Source organism: Cavia porcellus, unplaced genomic scaffold, assembly GCF_034190915.1.
Source record: "Cavia porcellus strain 051 isolate PalLab524CR breed Dunkin Hartley unplaced genomic scaffold, mCavPor4.1 scaffold_5, whole genome shotgun sequence".
Lineage (NCBI taxonomy): Eukaryota > Metazoa > Chordata > Mammalia > Rodentia > Caviidae > Cavia > Cavia porcellus.
This window is the reverse complement of record NW_026947488.1, coordinates 24,601,856-24,623,028: the sequence shown is the minus strand read 5'-3', so window position 1 is coordinate 24,623,028 and position 21,173 is coordinate 24,601,856. Positions and strand designations below refer to the sequence as shown.

Here is a 21,173-nt window from a genome sequence, read left to right as displayed (position 1 = left end):
TTGCCTCAACTTCCTGATTGCTGGGATTACAGATGTGAACCACCATGCCCAGCAAGGAAGTTGAAATTTTTAAACAATATATGCTGCATTGACTTTTGAAAAAGCAACAAAGGTAACAGAGACCCTCGTAGTCCTATTCTTTCAATATCAGGCAGTTAAGGACAATAAGGATTATAATACTACTCAGAATAATATGCAAGAATATTGTTTCTGTCTCAAGTGATCAAAGCTGGACAGGCCATCTTCCCTTCTCTATGCTGGTAGATAAAGCACAAGCATGTGACCTACCTAATCTCTTACTTGGGATTTTTATACCTGAAGAAATGATGGAAAGAGACTAGAAGAGTTTAGATCATTGTAACCCTAAATGGAATCTATAGGGCAGTGCTTGTCTATTGACTGCTAACTAAAACAGCAGAGGCAAGCACAGCAATTGACATTAAGCACTGAAAACTTGTTGAGCCACTTTGGCACTGCTACAATATCCAAGTGCAGGCTCTTAACATTGCTACAACATACAAGTATGTCTCAAGGAACGTGGTAAAAGCCAATATGGGTGACATGGAACCTTCATGGTGAGCAAGAGCTTTCTTACAGTTACACAATGTGGACTACCTTAAAATGCATACTACTTTCAGGTTAGTTTGTCAGCTGACCCAAGCATATAAAATCCAGAATACATGTATCTTCACCAAAAATAGCTTAAATGCAACTATAGCTCTACAGAATAAGTTGTTAGAACTGACTTTTAATGAAAGATCGAAGATGACTTTTCAAAATATGGCATCATTTCTTTTATTATGAATTAAAAGTTAAAAATATCCCCAGGTTGCTCAAATCTCTAGGTTGTTTTAAAATCTCCTTTTTCATTCCTATCAACTTAAAGATGGGAGACTACCTTAATTATGTTACTATTAAAACAGAACAGAGAAACAATTTAGATACACATTACCTTTTGTAATTTTGTCATCAATCCAACTCTACATCAGACATACTAACAAGCAAGAAAAAAATTTAGCTGTCCCATTATAAATCTTAAATAGTGACAGTGTACTCAAGAGTGTACGAAGACATTTATTGTGAAGAATCACCACTTTTGGTTTTAGCTCATTTATGATTGGAAAATGGCTACAAATTTACAAGTGCAAAAAGGGTTCTCTTACATTAACTGCTTGTATCTATACACACATCCCTTGGTAATTGTGGCGAGACTGGCTTTAGGATCCTCGTTACTACCAAAATCCAAGGATGCTCATGTCCCTTATGTAAAATAACCTGCACATATCCTTCTGTGTGTGTGTATATATATATATATATATATATATATATTTTTTTTTTTTTTTTTTTTTTTGGTCTTTTTCGTTTTTATCGGTACCAGGGATCAACCTCACGACAGCCTGTTTTCAAGGCAGGTGCTTATGCCGCTGAGCTAAATCCCCAGCCCCCTTTCTGCATACTTTAACCTCTAGATCACCCACATTAACTAATTGGACATAAATGTTATATAAATATTTGTTGTATTGTGCTGCTTAGGGAGAAATGAATTAAAAAAAGTATATACATATTTAGAATAGACACGTTTTCCCATTTTTGGATTCACAGTTAGCTGAATCATCAGTTGCAAACATGTGGACATAGAGAGCCAAATGTATTTTAGTGAGTAAGCCTGTGGACATCTACCTATGTTGGGGGCGGGGGGAAGCAAACTCATGACCTTGTGCTTGTCTGGCAGGTACTTGTGCCGCTGAGCTATATCCCCAGCCCCTAAATGTATTTTTAAAGAGTATGTATACTTTTTGTAATGCAAATTTTTTTCTATTATATTTATTAAACAGTAAAGTCTGACAAAGTTGGGTGTGGTGATATACACTGTAATCTTAGCACTCAGGAAGCTGAGGCAGGAGGATCATGGTGAGCTCAAGGCCAGTCTAGACTAAACAGTGAGTTTAAGGGCAACCTAGACTACATAGTAACACCATGTCTCAAAAAACAAAACGAAGAACAAAATATGGGCTTACATTTATATATCCCATTGCCCCATCTTATTTCTCTAATGATTTTTTTTAAAGGCATTTGGGGTCTAGGTCATGGTCTTGAACATACTAAACAAGTACTCTACCACTAAGCTATAGGTCCCAGTAATTTATTTTTATCTTATTTTACAGAAATGACCAATCTAAAGAGCCGAAAATTTTTGGAGAGAATCTGGCTCAGGTTTTGCTCTGGTAGTACACTGCAAACGAACGCACCCAGGACAGACTGGCAGGAGCCTGGGCTGTACCAAGCAAGGAAGCTGTGCAGAAGGGTCTGCCTGTATCTTAGGTCACTCTGTTCCTATTATTTTTGCCCATTTCAGGACCTCCAGCTTTACCACTGATTTTGTGGGCTGTGTGTCTAATTTCTGATATTTTGTATTTTATTTTATTGGTATCGGAAGCCAACTCACGACCTTGCACTTGTCAGGCTGGTGCTGTGCCACTGTGCTACCTCCCCAGCTAACCCTCTTTTTAGTTGCACAGAGTGCAACTACAAATTCTGACTGGTCTATACTTTTTGTTCTTCCTTTGCTTCACTCATCTTCATTCTCTATTTATACTCCCCCTAGTTTAAAGAACTGCTACTGCACCCTCATCTCTTACTCTAAATATGAAGGCACAGGGCTGGGGATATAGCTCAGTGGTTTGGTGCCTGCCTCGCAAGCATGAGGTCCTGAGTTTAACTCCTGGTTCAAAAAAAGAAATACGAAGAGATAATCCTGCCTCACATGCTTTGCAACACAAATAATGTTAAAAAAAGCTGAGTGTGGTGGCACATAGCTGTAGTCCCAGAACTTGGGAAAGGTGAGGAAGGAAGATCACAAGTTTGTGTCTAGTCTAGGCTAGATTTACACAGACTCTCAAAATAATATACCTCTTTTTTATAAGCAAGAAAACTAAGTTTCAGGGAAGGTAAGTCTCTTTACCAAGATCACCTTATTAATATAAAATGAAAGCAAACTCAAATTTAAAAGTACACAGTAAAATCACTTAAGAAGTTAAAATACATTTGAAAATTAGGAAAGTAACCCATCAGCAATCCAGGGATTCACACCATATCTGAGATGGATCATCTATGTTACCTTCAGTTCTTACCTGTCAGCTTGGTGAAGGCTTCCATGTCATCAATTGCTGTAGAAATGCGGTATTTTTTCCCTTCAGCACCTAAAATCTTTATGTAGGGGTCTGCTTTGAGGAAAGCATCTGTAATCCTAAAGATCATTTTATGAAAATATGCTTAGAGAAATTTTGAGTATTTGTGCTTTATGCCTTACTGAAAGGGATCTTCCTACTCTGGAAAAATAAAACCTTGCGGTAGGATGTTCTGAAGACAACTGCTTGTTTCTCACACTAAGTAAGTACAGGGTGATCTGTGATCTACCGTGTTAACTGTCTTCCAGGCACTATGGGGAGGGTTTCAGATGTTATCTTACTTTTCCAACAATGGGTAGGTATAATTAGCTCTAATTTTACAGACGTAGAAATAAAATAATTTTCCTTCAAGCAAGTTAGGAAGAAGCACTGCCAGACTTTGAATGTAGATCTTTCTGACTCTGAATTTTATTTATTTTTTGGGGGGGTACCAGGAACTGAACTTAGGATCTCATGCCTATCAGGCAGGCACTATGTCACTGAGCTAAATCCCTGGCCCTCTGTGTCTGAAATTTAAAATATCTATCATACTAATAAAACAACAGATTTTAGCTAATCTACTCATGATAAAGGATAGGTAAAAAAACAGAAATGAAGAAAAACTATCACAACATGAAGAGAAATGAACATGAAATGAACAATGATTCATTTAATGCTATTTTAGGGACAAAGAATCAATTTGACTCAAACCCAGTCTTTTTTGTACTGGGATCAAACCAGTACAAAGCAGCACATTCTAGGCAAGCTCTACCCTAGCTAGGCCTTTCTAAATTTTAGAAAGACCCCTAAATTTTATTTTGAGACAGAGTCTCACTAAATTGCTCAGGTTGGCTTTGAATTTTTAATCTTTCTCCTCAAAGTAGCTGAGATTACAAGTATACTCTATCATACTTCACACTCATATTCAAACTTTGGGATCTCTGAGTTATATACAGATTCTACTCTAATATTTTGCTTTGGTTCTGATCAAATCAGAAGGTGAAATTCCTGTTAGATTTACTACCTGTTACTAACTTTGATACATATATATTTGACAGAATAAAACAGACATGACTCTTAATGCTCAATACTATTATTATTACTATCAGAATGTCAACTACTCACGTCCCACCTCCTTACTTCCGTAACTAGTATATGGTACATAAATAACGACCTGTGCAGAGGTCCGGAGCCATTTCAGCTCTGCCTCTCTACATCCAGTCTAAGAGAGCTCCTCTGCCAGTCATCTACACTACCCCCTACTTGTCTTTTTTCCTCCTCTTTAGCTAAGTTTACTTTATTCTGGATTTAAAAAAAAAATTTAGATTTACTTAAGACCCAACTTAAATTTATCTATAAGTCTTAATTTTAGCCAAGTATGATTATCCAGTAAAGCACCATGGCAGATATTTTGGGGGAATGGTACTGGGAATCAAACTCAGGACCTCATGCTTGCCAGGCAGGTACTGTACCACTGATCTAAACCCCTGGTCCCAGCCATGCTAGGTTTTATAAGGAAATAACAGCAAAATTTCTTACATTGTATCAATGATGTTACCAACTTTATGTTGATAAGCTCTGCGGTGTAAACTGTTACGTGTATGGAACATGTCATACAGATTTCCCACCTCCTGCAAAAAAACATGAAGGTACATTAATTCAGGATCAGACTGTATGAATCTTGCTAGGAGACAAATTCCTAAGATAAAAAGGATGATGACAGACAAAAAGGCTACACAGAGGAAGTATTCATTAAATCCTTGAGGTGACTAAATGAAAGGGGTAGGTAAAATTATTTATTGGTTTGAAACTTCTCCTCTTTTCACTTTTCTTTTCTTCTTTTCCTCCTTTCCTCTCTCCTCTCCATCCCTTCTTTCTTAAGATTGAACCCAAGGTCTTTACACTGAAGGACTACATTCCTAGTCCTTTGTTAATTTTTTTTTTTTTTTTTTTTTTTTTTTTTTTTTTTTTTGATCCTGGGGATCAAACTCATGACCTTGCACTTGCCAGGCAGGCGCTTACACCACTGAAATAAATCCCTGGCCTTTTTTGTCTTTTTGAAACAGGGTATCACTGTGCAGTTCAGGCTGGCCTTGGGCTCACTAGGCTGGTCTCAAACTTACAACGATCTGCCTGCCTCAGCCTCCCAAGTGCTGGGACTACAGGAGTGTGCCACCACACGTGGCACTCCTCTAATTTTTTGAGACAAGGTCTAAATCACTAAATTGTCTAGGCTGGGCCTGAACTTGTGACACTCCTGCAAATATGTGGTCGTAAGTTCGATCCCTGGCACCAATAAATAAATAAATTAATAAATAAGTAAGGTTTGTCCTCAGCAAAACTCATGTCAAAAGTCAGTCCCCAAAGAAACAGTGTTGAGAAATGATGGGACCTTTAAGAAGTAAGTAGGTTTTGGGAGCTTCATCCTGATGAAGGATTAATGCAGTCCTTATAAGAGTAGTTTGGTTATAAATAAAACCTGGCATCTTCTCTTGCTTTCTTTAGAATGTGCCTGCTTGCCCTTCTGATTTCCCCCCATACATTGCGCGGTAAGTGATCCTTATTAGAAACCAAGTGTTATGGTTAATACACTGATACATTAAAAGTTTAAAAGTTTAACTAAGAGTTTTAGAAGGGAGCCAGGGTTCTACTTTGTAAATATCCTCGTCCTGTGCAAGAGGAAGGCAAGATTTTCTGAGAGCTATACCCACCCTGGAGAGTGGGGTGGCTGCACACAATATAAGGGGGAAAAGAGGCTTGTTCCTCCACCTTTTTGTTCTGGCTGCTTTTGCTGGCTACAGCCTTGAAATGCTGCCACAGTGCCATGCCACCCTGTCTTGGAGCCAACTAATTATGGACTGAAACTCTACAAACAGTAAACTAAATAAACCTTTCTTTCCTTCATTTTGAGTGTTAGGTATTTTGTCTCAGCAATGAGAGAAAAGTAACCAAGACACTAAGCAGATGCCCGTGCCATGCTCTTTGGTCTCATCTGTGAATGAAATGAACCTTTTTTCTTTCTTTTGTTTTTTTTTTTGTGCTGGGGATAGAACTCATGACCTCACACTTGCCAGGCAGGCGCTTAAGCCACTGAGCTAAATCCCCAGCCCCTAACCTTTTTTCTTTATAAAGTATCCAACTTTACATATTTTCTAATAGCAACAAAAAACAGACTAAGACAAATAGGGTAATAATAGTATTTCATAGGGTTATAAGGCTTGTTGATCCAGTCAGAGCACTTAAAACAGTGCCCAGGGCTAGAGATATAGTCCAGCGGGACAGTGTTTGCCTAGTGAGGGAGCATGAGCACTTAGTTTCAATCCCCAATATCACAAAAGACAGCAACAACAACAACAACAACAAAAAATGCCCAGGACAAGGCAAAATAAATGTTTACTTTAAAATTATTACTACTTAGCAATACAGTAGAAATGAAGAGTCCTAAGATATCTAGAAATACATTAAATACAAAGGTTAATCATTTCCCAATTTTTAAATAGCGGAAAATTACTTTTCAGATTTTAAGCCAGGAACTATACTCATCTTGTTGTCCCCTTTAACATAGCTTACCTTATCTCTAGTGCAAATATGCTTCCTATTATCCACTTCACAGACACGGACAAACTTAAGAAAGCGCTTGTAATCAAAATTATTTTGGATTCCAAGATGATGGCAGTCCCTATAAAGAATCAAAAGAAAAAGATGAAATTTTTCAATACAAAAAGTGTACTTTAAATAATAATACTGAATTTATATGAGGATTTTACACAACTTTTCTGAAGAGTTCAGAGCATACCTGGCAAAATAATCCCATTTATCTACATCAATGCCATTTCTTTTATTAGCCACTATCTCATAAAGGAAGCTTTTCTCTTCAGGACGTCCTTTATATGGCCACTAGAAGACAAGAAAACCCAAGCAAAGCTTTAGGATAGACAACAAGTCTATTTGCTAGCAAAACAACTGTGTTCATCTGCAAATTATAAACTGGTAGTAAGAGATAAACTGGAAGGATCTTTCTTTCAATTGATTCTAATAAAAGTAGAAAGGGACAAGAAATGTTAAGGTATACTCTACGTCCTATTAATACTAAATCTTCAGCCTAGGAATGTAGCTCAGTGGTAGAACACACACACACACACACACACACACACACACACACACTCAAAACTTCAAGTGCCATTTAAAAGATCATAATATATAAGATTTCTTGTTCATGGGCAAACAAAACTGTTTCATTTCTGGACTTAAAATCTTTTTTAAAATATGACTTAATAATAAACTAGTAAGAATGTTCCTGAAGTGATAATGCTTAAATTTATGAATAAAAATTATACTGTTCACATATCTAATAGCTTTATAGTTTGGCTCCATGTCTAGTCTAAATGGCATGAATACACTTCAAAACATTTTTGGACCTCTACATTTCTGGAAATCAGGTATTTGCTACAAAATCCACCTTTTAATCTTACATTTTACTGGCTGGGCATGGTAATGCATGCCTGTAATCCCAGAACTCAGGAGGCTGAGGCAGGAGGATGACTGTAAGTTTGAGGCCAGTATGGGCCACTAAGTTCAAGACCAGCCTGAACTGCATAATGAAACCTATCTCAAAATAACAAAAAAAAAAATGTTATGTTTTATAAGTAGCTTTGCATTATGTAAGGGAAAAAAACCTTTATAATCTTAAAGGAAAATTATTTTCTAACTTGTTTTAAAATTAAAATGAGCTCCCCAATGAGCTTGCCACCATGGGCCCAGAGAAGAAGCCATGCCGCTCAGTGGACCCACTGCTTTGAGCCCGGAGAAGCCAGGACACTCTTCACTCCCCCAATCCCCATGAGACTACTGCCTTGGGCCAGGAGGATAAACCACACCCCAAGGTCAACTGCCATCAGCTGCAGCCCCACACCAGGAACCTTGGATTGGAGGAACCCAGGTACCTAACCCAATTTCCTGCACTGCCACGATGGGCAGCCAGTGCAGAAAGCACCCACAACTCAGCAACCACCTGATTCAGAGGAACACAGGAAAATGTCAAGACAAAGGAGCAAGGTACAATCTCAACCTCCAGCTCACCCAGAACAAATCCAGGAGACAGACGCAAAAGAAATTGGAAGCCACACACCTGAAATTTCTGAAATGATAGCAACTGAAGTAAATAACTGAGTACTTCTATTGTTTGATTTACTTTGCATGCCTGTAGCTGGTAGTCTGAGCAACTATTTAGAGGATGACAATGTGCAATATAGTAACTATTGTTGGTTGCCTACTGTCTTTGTTTTTGAAATCCAATAACATTCTCTTTGTTTTGTTTTATTATTTTATTCGCTTTAAAATAAAAAAAATTAAATTAAATTAAAAGTACAAAAGATATTCCTCTGAACTAGTTCAACTCTTTAGGTCTTCATATATCTAAATATTCCAAATAGGTTAACTATAATGGATAAACAAAGTATACTTTTACATTTGAGAAAAATTTATTTAAAGCTTCTATCTAAAATATTGTATATAAATTCATTAAAAAGGATTTATAAATACTTTAAATTTAAGAGTATTAAAGAACTCAGTTAAAAGGTACAAAAAATATAAAACTTTCATTTTTTTGGACTAGACAGTAGAAATATATGACCTATGTTTGTCATTGGCTCCTTTAAAAAGCAAAATATGTAGCTATAAAATAACTGGAAACATACTAGAAAAGAGCATCTGTCAGTTCAAATTAAACTGAATACAGTACAAACTTACCAAAGAATCTTTAGCTGGTGATTCAAGTGGTCCTGCAATTTGTTCCTTGATAAAACAAATATCTTCCTCAGGGATGAGACCATACTGTTCCATGACAGTCCTGAGTCCATTAGAATTAACTAAGTACTCAAACATCTGAACTGATCCCTGTTCATGCTGGGAAAAAAAAAAATCAGGATAATATGGCCTGTTAGAGACTCTAGTCTAACTGTACAAATTACTATTTTCTTAGGTAATGCTGACATAAAGGTACTGGTTGTTCTCCTGCACATTAGTTACCTAATTGCTAACTATAGTTTTGCAATGTTTAAAACCTGCCACTTTTGACAGTATTTGTCTACAAAGCATCTACAAGCCATGCTCATTATATCACAATATAATAAACACATTTTATGAGACATAATGATTTATGGTAACTAGAAGAGCATTATCAGGTCATACAGGCAGAATCCCATTTTAATGAATATCACTGTAAGAATTTAGTCCTACTTTTTCAGTGTTGGAACAAATGACACTAATACCTGTTAGTGCTTTCATCTAGTGGCAAATAGAGGTAACTTCAACCTTGTCAGTAAAATCAAGGCCCTGAAATCAAAATCTTGTGGGGAAATTAGACTCTGAAAGCAAAATCTTTGGGTTGAGCCGGGTGTGGTGGTGTATGCTTGTAACCCAGCACTTGGGAAGCTGAGGCAAGAAGATCGTTTCAAGTTGGAGACCAGGCTGGGTTATAAAGTGAGCTCAAGGCCAGCCTAACCAGTGCTGTGAGACCCTGTCTCAAAAAGTCAAAAAAGAAGAGAAAATGAAAAGATCTGAGGGTTGAGAGCCAGGCATCGTAGTACATGCCTACCTAGCAAGTTCAAGGCCAGGCTGGACTACATAGCAAGATCCTATCTCAAAAACTGAAAACCAAACACCAAATAAACTAAAACAAATGAAAAATTAGATTGAAGTCTCAAATTAGCCTCAACTGGCTTATTTTTTGGCTTACCCACAATATTGTAAAGATCAAATCATTTTTTGGAGACGCTAATTCTATTCCAGGTATCACCAAAAGTAACTCAAAACTATCTTTTAAAAATCGAATCAAGGGGGCTGGAGGTTTAGCTCAGCGGCATAATCGCCTGCTTTGCAAGCAGGCAGTCGTGAGTTTGATCCCCGGTACCGATAAAAAGACACACACAAAAAAATAAATAAATAAAAATAAAATCAAGATATATATATTAACGTACTTACAAAAAGTTAAATGGTAACTACATTGTGGAAATTTGACAGACACTCCCTTAACCAAGTGATCAAAGTTACTACCACAAGCAGTGGGTCAAACAGATTCTATATACACCTGCACGTGCTACATAAGAAGGATGTATAGCTTTCTTGGTATTCTACCAGAAATAGCAAACTTGGCTATGCTAATATTAGATCAACGAACACTCACATTGCCTTTGGCTCCTTTAAAATAGCAAAATACATAGCTGTAAAAATAACTGGAAACAGACTAGAAAAGAACATCCACAAAATAGTCCACCTACTCTTTGCTTTTTTTTTTTTTTTTTAAACTTTTTATCGGTACTAGGGATCGAACTCACGACCGCCTGCTTGCAAGGCAGGTGCTTATGCCGCTGAGCTAAATCCCCAGCCCCCAGTCCACCTACTCTTAAGAAAATGGCAAAATCAGAAGGCTGGGCAAGGTGGCCCATGCCTGCAATCCTAGCACTGAGAGGCTGATGCAGGATTGCCACAAGTTCAAGGTCAGCCTGGGCTACATGGGGAGTTCACAGCCAGTGTAAACTGTACAGTGATACCTTGTCTCAAAAAAAAAAAAAAAAAAAAAAAAAAAAAAGTCATGAAAGATAGAAACTGAAGAATCATCCCAGATCAAAAGACAAACAACAAAAAAATATATATTGAATTTTACACTAAGAAAGATTTTTCCCTTTTTCTAATACTGTCAGTTGGTGAAATCGGAAAGTATGTATATTGGATAATAGTACTGCATCAGCACTTAAAATACTTGAGAATAAAAATATGTCCAGCTGGGTGTGGTGGTACATGTGTAAAGTCTCAGGTACTTGGGAGGCTGAGACTGAAGGATCACTTTCACCCTGGAGTATCAGGCAACCTGGGCGATAGCAGGACCCTGTCTCAAAAAAAAAAAAAAAAAAAAAAAAAAGCGTATGTGCATACTAAAATGGTGCAGAAAAACATCATATACAGCTTTTAAAAAGAGCATATTTAAAAGAAAACACAGCAACACATTAACATTTGGCAAATATAGATTGAAGAGTTTTTTCTGTGAAAACCAAACTTTTCATGTGAAAACCAAATGTTAAAAAAAAATTCAAGCAGAGAAGTCATTCAAATGGGAAGGGGAAAGAGATGGAGAGAGAAGAGAAATTTAAAGAAAAAAACTGAAGTATAAAAATGGAAGTAGAGCTTTTAAAACTGAAGAGTTTGGGGGAAGCGAAAGGCCAAAATAATAATAATAATAATAATAATAATAATAATTGCAAGAATGGTAGGGTATGCCTGTAATCCCAAAACTCAGGAGGCTGAGCTAGGAGGGTCCCCAAGAATTCAAGGCCAGGAAAAACTAGTGAGATTTTGTCTTAAAACAATCAAGAGTATAAAGATTAAAAAAGAAAAACACCTTAGTATTTGCAGATGCACTGAATTGCAAATATATATATATATATATATATATATATATATATATTTTTTTTTTTTTTTGTCTTTTTCCCTTTTATTGGTACCGGGGATCGAACTCACGACTGCCTGCTTGCAAGGCAGGTGCTTATGCCACTGAGCTAAATCCCCAGCCCCACAATGATCTATATTGAAAACGCAAAAGAATCTATAAAGTTTTTAGAATAAAGGTGGAACAAAGTTGTAGTTTCAAATAGATTCAAATATATTAAAGCCAAATATACTAGTATACCAAAAGTGTAAATTTCAAAAAGTACAGTTAATAACAGCCAAAATTGGGCTGGAAATTTAGTTCAGTGGCATAAGCGTCTGCCTGGCAAGCTCAAGGCTGTGACTTTGATCCCTGGTACCGCAAAAAAAAAAAAAGCCTGCCTGGCAAGGGCAAAGTCATAAGTTCGATGCTCAGTACTAAAACAAAACAAATCAAAATGATAAGGAACTCTGTAAACATAACAAAAAATATTTAAGACTTTATAGGAGAAAACTGCAAAATTCTTAAGGGAAGAGTAAACAGGCAAAAGATCCTCCTGAATGACCTGGTAAGAACAGTTATTCTCCCAAGTACTAAGATTTACCACAGACCAATAATAATTAAGAACTTATGGACCAGATGGATTGAGGATGTGGCCCAATGGCAGAATGCTTGGCTATCATGCCCAAGGCCCTAGCTTTGACTCCTTAGGGGAGGAAGGGGGGGGCTTGAATCTAGTTTTAAGCCTTAGGGTTTGGGTTGGAATTAAGGGTGTGGTCTGAGGTGTGACTCCAGCCAGTGAGTTACCTGATTCAGCCTTTCCAGTAGGAAAAAGTTTTTGGCCTTTTATGGCCTTCACAGCAACTGTCCTGGTGTCCAGAGCCCACCAGTCAAATCTGCATAGTCAATGACATTGTAATTAGGGCTGGGGTAAACTCAGGGTTGCAGAAGACCACTGGGTGGAGTACTTCCTGTATATAAACTAACTTCCTGGTTGCCTTTCCCCATTGTATGTATGTATGATCTTTTTGAGACAGGGTCTCCCTATGGAGTCCAAGCTGGCCTTGAACTCAAGACAATTGTGCTGCCTTAGTCTCTCGAATACTGGGATTCCATGTGTGTGCCACCACACCTGGCTTCCCATTGTATTTCAATCTGGATATTCTAGTCCTGTTCTCATGTTTAACTCAGAAGGCAGATCTAGTCTAGAAAGTGGGCTCCAACATGGGCCCTCCCTTTCTTCCTGTTTTCTTGGTTACTTTATGCCTCAGATCTAGCCCAGCAAGTGGGCTCCATGGTGGGTTGGCCTTCTCCTTTTCCTCTAGTCTATTCCTTAGCTATTTCCTGCCTGAGTGCCACAAACAAACACATTTTAAAATAATTATCTATATTAAAAAGATAAAAATTAGAATTCTGCTATTCACATACACAAAAATTAATTCCCCATGAGCTAAATTCTTACATGTAAAAGGTAAAACATTTAAACAAAAGAATTTTAGATTCTACTAAATCAGCCCTGCTGCATAAAACAATTATAAATTACATGTGCAATCCCAGCATTCTGGGTGACTGAGGCAGAAGGATTGCAAGTTTGAGTATAGCCTGGGAATTTACTTAGGGCCTTTGCAAGGCCCTAACTCAAAATAAAAACTAAAAGCGCCTGACATGGTAACTCACTATGAAGGCGCTGGATTCAATGCCCAGTACCGTAAAAGAAAAAAAAAATTTCAACAAGCCTAACACTAGGAGAAAATATTCATAATACACATCCATAAATATGTATACAAATCAGTAAGAAAGACAAAAAAATTCCTTTCTTCCTTTTTTTTCCTTCACTGCTCCAGATTAAACCAGAGCTTCACTGCTGCTAGCTGCATGATCTACCAGTAAGTCATATATACCCCTACAACCCATAGAATTTTTTAAATGAATAAAACATTGAAAGAAGTTAGTATAGGTGATACAATAGGGCTGGCAGACCACTCCCCTCCACCCACTTGAGTTTGGGCAACACTCTAGAGCCAATCCCTTTTCCTTTGGTTTTCATTTTGTTTTGCTTTGAGATAAGGTCTGGTCTTGAACTCACTATGTAGTGCAGGTGGACTGGATTAGGCAGTATACTCATGCCTCATTTCTCTAACCAAATTTCATTACTAGCCATGCTGGGTCCTTCCATTGTTTTAAGATAGGCAGAAAATGAAATAACAAAGATCCAAGAAATTCCCAAAGCCTCAGACTACTGCCTATGTTCGTTAGATCTCCGGTCCTGACCTTCAATAACCTTTTTGTCACTAGAACTTTATTAATGGGGCTGAGGATTTAGCTCAGCGGCATAAGCGCCTGCTTTGCAAGTAGGCAGTCGTGAGTTCGATCCCTGGTACTAATAAAAACGAAAAAGACAAAAAAAAAAAAAAAAAAAAAAAACTTTATTAATGGCTCATAAATATGGTTCATAAATAGGATCTTAAGTTCATAAAAACTCATGATAAATAAAATTAACAATTAAAAACATCTCATGATATAGTCAGAGTGAATTCTGGGACATTCATGCTCACTGAAAGCATCTGAGATGATTTCACTCCTGTCAATCTTATCTAGAGACCCAAAGAGAGGCACCTGCATCAGGTATGATTCCCTTTAAAATGCGAAAGCTTGATTTATCTGTGTGCTGTGTTGTGCTTTTTATTTTCCTGTTGCCCCTCATATGGCTTTTCTGCTCATGTGGGACCTTCCTTGATCACATTTTCCTGCGATGTTTAATAAATGTAACTGATTATCCTGTACCACAATGCATACTACACAAGAGCTTGGAATTGATTTGCTGGATTCGCCACACAAAATCTTCACCAAAAAGATGTCAGTAACAATGTGAAGTACAAATAACAGGAAATGGTATTCAATATACATTAGAAAATCCAAATTAGTCCGGAGATACCATTTAACAGTCAGAAGTGCTAATCTGAAAGATTTCAACTGTTAGAGCTAAGGTGTGTTTCAGCTATAGAACACTTGTGCAACTTTGTGAAAAATAAATAAATTAAAAAGCCAGGTGTGGTGGTGCATGCCTGTAATCCCAGTCCTTGGGAGGCTGAGACAGGAGAATCATGAGTTTGAGGCCAGCCTGGGCTACAAAGTGAGTTCAAGGTCAGCCTGAACTGCACTGTGAAACCCTGTCTCAAAAAAGACAAAAAACAAAACAAAACAAAAACAATAAATAAATAAAAATAAAAAGATGAAATGTCGGTGAAGCTATAGAACAACTAGAATTTTACACATTGCTGGTAGAAGTGTGTAAAATAGAAATAGCATAATTACATTGGAACTCTCTGGTAATTTCTTATAAAGTTAAACACTCATCTACTATATGACCCAGTAACTCTACTCCTACGTATTTACCTACAGAAATGAAAAAATGGTTGGGAAAATTCTTGTACAATAATATGCATTGTAACCTTATGTTATGAATTGAGAACTGGTGGTCAACTTAACGCCAGCTGGATTACATCAGCATGGCATTGAGCGAAGATGCTCCACCTGAGGAAAGTTGCCAGGATAAATAGGTGGAGAAGAAGGGAGGTGTGAAGGGTTGAGGCCTTAAGGAGTTGCTATTTGAGCTGTTGGTTCTCCTGGAGAAGCTCTGGTCTTCACATCGAACATTGCTTCCTGGCTCCAGAGGGGAACACATGTGCTGCTAGGTCTCCAGGATGAACTCGTCACGCTGCTTCCTGGCATGTACCGGACTGTGCTTGTCGTCGGAGGAGCTCGGGGCCTCCGTGTCGCTGAGGACGGCTGTGGTGCCTTCAGGATAGTGCTGGTCTTTGTTGTGTGACTTCTCAGCTCCAGTGTAGAACCCTCATCCCACTAGCACAGCTCCTTCATCCTGCTGGCATAGACTTTCTGATTTCCACCGCTGACTCTTGGGTCTTCCCGGCACGGATCCGTAAAAGAGACTGGTGTGAGTCCTTCTTATGGACTCTGGACCTCCAGTTGGACTCGTGGGAGGCACTGTCCTGAGTTCTGGGTTTTTATCTGGACTCATGTGGGACATTGCTGTGGGGGTTAGGCTCTTGACTAAATAATCTATGTCTTTGGTGTTGTGGATAGATTTCCTGCATTCTCTTGTGTTAACTTCTGGTGACCATTATAAAAATATGTCTTTGGTGTTGTGGATAGATTTCCTGCATTCTCCTGTGTTAACTTCCGGTGACCATTATAAAAATATTACAAACTCCATGTAATCCTAGTTGTTCTCTGTGTACAACCCCTGACTACAACACCTTATATGTATTAGCCCAAACTTATCAACAACTCAAATTCAATAAAAAAAAGAAAAGATAATCAAAATTGACTTTTCATACTGAAGTACTACTTTAGCAACAAAAAGAGATCCACTTCTGATAAATTCAACATGGACAAATCTAAAAATATTATGTTGGGGGCTGGGGATTTAGCTCAGCAGCATAAGCACCTGCCTCGCAAGCAGGCAGTTGTGAGTTCGATCCCCGGTACCGATAAAAAGAAAAAAGGAAAAAAAAAAAAAGTGTAAAAAAAAAAAAAAATTATATTGAGGACCAGGGATATAGCTCTGTGGCATGGTACCTGCCTGGCACGCAAAAGGTTGTGAGTTTGATTCCCAATACCACAAAAAAAAAAAAAAAAAAAAAAAAAAGTATGTTGAGTAAATAAGAGACAAAAGTATACCTACAATCTGATCCTACTTGTATCAAATCTGAGAACAAACAAAACTAAAGTGTGTTCATGGAAATCAGTGTATTCATGGTAGACAGAGGAGTAAGAACTGATTAAAGGTGAAGAAGGAAAGGCTGGGGATGCATTTCAGTACTACCATAGACCAGCCCTGGGATCCATCCCTGGCAACAGCCATACACAAGTGAAGTACAGAAGGAAATTTTCCAAAAGATAAAAAGATTCTATGTTCTGACTGGATGTACATACTTGTCAAAGCTTACTTAAGAACTTTCATTTATTATATGTGAATTATACCTCAAGGAGAAAAGTAAAAAGAAAAAAGTGTTTGACAATGTAAGAATGCATTAATATCCTTTTCTACTCCAGGTTCAGAAATACAATGTGGCAGAAACTTGGGGGTGGTGGAAACACAGCTTTTCTCAAAAACTGGTTCCAGGGGCTGGGCATTTAGATCAGCGGCATAAGTGCCTGCCTTGCAAGTATGTGGTCGTGAATTCAATCCCTGATACCGATAAAAAAACCAGTGTTTTTTTTTTTTTTTTGTCTTTTTTTTCCAAAAATAGGTCAGCCACCTGCAAATGCCTAATTATGAAATATTCCATTTGATGGTCTGGTATCAGCTACTTCAATGGCTATATCAAATGAACAGAAACTGGACTTGGGCTTTTTTTTCAACAGTTGTGAACTAGAATAGAAAAAACATTAACTTGACAATTAGAAGACTTGATTTTTAATGCTAGCTCTACCACTTAACAGCTTTGTGATTTTTGGCACATTAATATGCTTCTGAAAGTTTCAAGTTCCTTTTCTTTATAGTGAGACAATGATTCTTTATTAACTGTTGTGAGGAAACACACATTCACATGAAAGAAAGCACTCTAAAATACATAATAATTGTAGCACATCCAGGAACCAAACAGGTAATTTAAGTGGTCTTTCTTTTATTGACTATTGAATATATAAACACATACCGTCCATTTCACCTCTGGTCGAGCAAGTGGAATAAATCTTCCATCAAACATATGAGAAAATGGCCCATGACCTTAAAAACAAAAGCAGCCTTAAAGCAAGAAAAACGTTTGCAAATTGGTAAAACTCAATTCTTTGTAAGAAATCTTTTGCTGAGCATGGTGGCACACACCTGCAATCCCAGCATTCAAGAGGATAAGGTAGGAGGATCATTTGGCCAGGATCAATCAACGCCAGCGCTTGGCTCTATAGTGATTTCAAGGGCAGCCTGTGAAACCCTGTCTCAAAAAGACCAGAAAGGGCCAGGGCTATAGCTCAGCAGCACAAGCACCTGCCTGACAAGTACCAGGTCCTTAGTTTGATTTCCAATACACCCTCCCCCAAACAATCATTTTACTTCAATTTGAGTATCAATAGAAACCAACAATTGATAAATCATAAAATGGGACAAACCTTATCTTCCTACTTTCTAAGGCAGAACAAGATGGAAGGACAGTTTTACTTTAACTAAAAGTAACGTTGAGAGTTTACTGTTGTTTTTTCACAGTAAAAATCAATGTCAAGGGCTGGGGATGTAGCACAGTAGCACAGTACTTGCCTATCATGAACAAGGCCTGGGTTCACACACCTATAATGCAAAAACAAAAACAAAAACAAACATACAAAAAAAACCCTCCTAAAATCCAAAAAATAAAATCTGTGCCAAGTGTAATAGCATTTGCCTATGATCCTAGCTACTCAAAACACTGTAGCAAGAGGATCACATGTTTTGGACCAATTTAACAAGACCCTTTCTCAAAATTAAAAAAAAAAAAAAAAGGCTGGGAATTTAGCTTAGTAGCCTAAGCACCTGCCTGGCAAGTGCAAGGTTGTGAGTTCAAGCCCCAGTACCAAAAATAAATAAATAAATAAGGGTGTAGCTTAGAGATTACTAGGTTCAACCCATGAACACAATGAAATAAAAATTATTTAGGGCTAGGCATGTAGCTCAAGTGGTAGAATAAGTACTGTAGATATACAAGGCCCTGGGGTTGATCCCTAACTTCAAAAATAAATAAATAAATGTCTCTAATCTTTGAAGCAGTGGTCTTACTGAAATCTCCAGGGGGACACAGAAAGAATACACTGTCTCCTTCAAGTACTTTGCTATTATTAAAACACAGGCAAACACAACCTCCCTGTGATTAAAGAACTTAAGGACAGTCCCTTTTCTCTTTCTTGGTCAAAGAGAAAGGAGGACAATCTGCTTAGATTTGAGTGGACTCTGACCTCATATGAGTTAAGGAAGAAAAGAAACTCACTAAATTTGTTCTAGGTATGAAAAGAATGGATTTGACAAAATAAAGGAACAATGGCAATTTTAGTCACTAGAAAGATAAAACTTATCATTTTAAACAAAAACTCATCATCAGAAAGTCCCCCCCCCACCCCAGAAGTGGGGATTAAACCTGAAGTCTTCATCCTGAGGTACATGCATACTTCTTTTTATTTTCAGAGAGAGCATCTTTGTATTTTCAGAGAGGGCATCCACAGACTTAAACATGAGAACCTCCTACTTTAGCCTCCCACAAAGCTAAGATTACAGGCATGACCCACCATGCACTCTAAGAAAGCCCTTTCATTTAACTGTAGCAGACTTTTTTTGGGGGGTCTTTTTCCTTTTTATCGGTAGCAGGGATCGAACTCACGACTGCCTGCTTGCAAGGCAGATGCTTATACCGCTGAGCTAAATCCCCAGCCCCCCGTAAAGACATTTAACATGGGAAATTCACTGAAAAACTACAAGAAAATAAAATAGTAATGTTTTGTGTTTATAAATCATTCTGGGAAGAAGCAATAGCACCTTTTACATTAATGTCAAATGAATTTAAAATACAACTTCTCTATTTCTCTTGATTATTTTGATTTTTAAATTTCAAAGGGCAGCTGTGTGTGGTAGCACACATCTGTAATCCCAGCTGAGGCAAAAGGATTACCAAAAACTTCAAGTCCAGCCTGGGCTACATAGTGAGTTCAAGACCAGCCACAATTACATAGCAAAACCCAGTGTCAAAAAAACCAAAGAGAGGCCACATGAGTTATGATTTCACACAACCAATTCAACTTTTCATACAGCTTACCAAGATCGTGACAAAGCCCAGCAATCTGAACACAGAGCATATCTCGCTCACTTATCTGCAGCTCTGGTTGCTTGTCACACAGTTCACGAACTAGACATCCAGCTAGATATCCGACCCTGGAAAGAAACAGAAACAGACACAAAGAGGGAGGGATGGAAGCGGAAAGGAAGGAGAAGAAAGAGAGGTCATTCTTCTATTTGAAATATTTCTGGAACTTAAGAATTTCAATATATTTTACAAACATTCTAGTATATGGTAGGGAAACTTTACAGGATAGTCTATTTTTAAAAAAACACATATAAACACCCCAAAGCAGGATCTCTGCCACAATTTCACTAATCATTATGGAAATGCAAATTAAACCCACAATGAGATATCTCCCTACACCCATTAGGTTGGCCACAATTATAAAAACACAAAAAACTCAATTACACAATAACAAGTATTGGACAGGATGTGAAGAAACTGGAACCCTTGTGCACTTTTTTTAGGAACATATGTGGTGTGGTTGCTGTGGAAAACAGTACAGAGATTCATAAAAAAAACTTTTTTTCTTTTTTCTTTTTAGAGACAGAGTCTTGCTATATAGTACAGGCTAGTCTTGAACTCACTATGTAACCCAGGCTGGCGTCAAATTCACAGTGATCTTCCTGCCTCAGACTCCCCTGTGCTGGGATTATAGGTATACATCACCATGGCCAGTCAAAATTTTTCTTAAATTAAAAAACAGAATTAGCCTCATGCCTGTAATCCCAGCACAGGGGAGGCTGAGGCAGGAGGATTGTTTCAAAACCAGCTGGGGCTACAAAGTGAGCTCAAGGCCAGCCTGAACTGCATGGCGAGAATCTGTCTCAAAAAGACAAAAAAAAAAAAAACAAAAAAAAAAAAAAACAGAATTAGCATATCTAGCAGTTTCATTTCTGGGCACATACTCAAAAGAACTGAGAGTGGCGTCTTGATTTGTATACATACATTTATAACAGCAATATCCACAATAACTGCGAAGTAAAAACAACCTGTGTCCATTAACAAATGAATGGGTAAATAAAATATGAAATAAACGTATTTGTACAAAGGAATATTATTCAGCTTTAAAAAGGACAGAAATTGGGGTGGTGTATGCCTGTAATCCTAGCACTCAGAAGGTAGGGGCTGGAGGATTGCCATGAGTTGAGGCCAGCCTTGGTTACATATTACTATTATAGACAGCTAAATTAATTTTAGACCAGGGGTTTAGCTCAGCTTCGTAAGTGCCTGCTTGGCAAACGTGAGGTTGTGAGTTCAATCCCCGGCACCAAAAAAAAACCATTAGTTTTAAATATTAAAAGAAATGTGACCAGGCTGGGCCTTCAGAACAGAATACAAAACTAGGCCAGGGTTCAAGAAAAAGAAGAAACCATCTACAATCACATACTTCCCCTAGAGAATAATAGCAGTGATTGATTGATATTTTAAATATACATCAATCACTTTGGATGGGGGACCAAACCTCTCCAGCCATGTTACAGAGAAGTCTAACTTGTTTTTTTTTTTTTTTTTTGTCTTTTTTGTTTTAATCGGTACCAGGGATCGAACTCACGACTGCCTGCTTGTAAGGCAGGCGCTTATGCCACTGAGCTAAATCCCCAGCCCCGAGAAGTCTAACTTGTAACCTTACTGGTTGACCATAGTTTTGTTCACCTTACACCCACCTTGTAACTTTCCATTGGATCTACGCTACCTAAGCGACTATACTTATAACCTTATTAGTTGACTACAGTTTTGTTCCACCTTGAAATCATCTCA

General features: G+C 37.8%; 2 protein-coding genes across 2 annotated transcripts in view; one reads left to right on the top strand and one right to left on the bottom strand.

Moving 5' to 3' along the window:
• Tldc2 (TBC/LysM-associated domain containing 2) overlaps nt 1-8,417 on the top strand; it is a 40,348-nt gene extending 31,931 nt beyond the window's left edge. Inside the window, exons 5-6 of the mRNA XM_063248389.1 lie at nt 5,673-5,716; nt 7,898-8,417. Of these exons, the coding sequence (XP_063104459.1) occupies nt 5,673-5,716; nt 7,898-8,114 (261 nt within the window). The 3' untranslated portion in view covers nt 8,115-8,417. The remainder of the gene's footprint in view (nt 1-5,672; nt 5,717-7,897) is intronic.
• Nucleotides 1-21,173, bottom strand: part of Samhd1 (SAM and HD domain containing deoxynucleoside triphosphate triphosphohydrolase 1) — a 58,406-nt gene that overhangs the window by 18,717 nt on the left and 18,516 nt on the right. The window contains exons 5-11 of the mRNA XM_063248388.1: nt 19,389-19,504; nt 17,271-17,341; nt 8,916-9,071; nt 6,964-7,064; nt 6,738-6,846; nt 4,707-4,798; nt 3,132-3,247 (exon numbers count right to left, since the gene is read on the bottom strand). Of these exons, the coding sequence (XP_063104458.1) occupies nt 3,132-3,247; nt 4,707-4,798; nt 6,738-6,846; nt 6,964-7,064; nt 8,916-9,071; nt 17,271-17,341; nt 19,389-19,504 (761 nt within the window). The remainder of the gene's footprint in view (nt 1-3,131; nt 3,248-4,706; nt 4,799-6,737; nt 6,847-6,963; nt 7,065-8,915; nt 9,072-17,270; nt 17,342-19,388; nt 19,505-21,173) is intronic.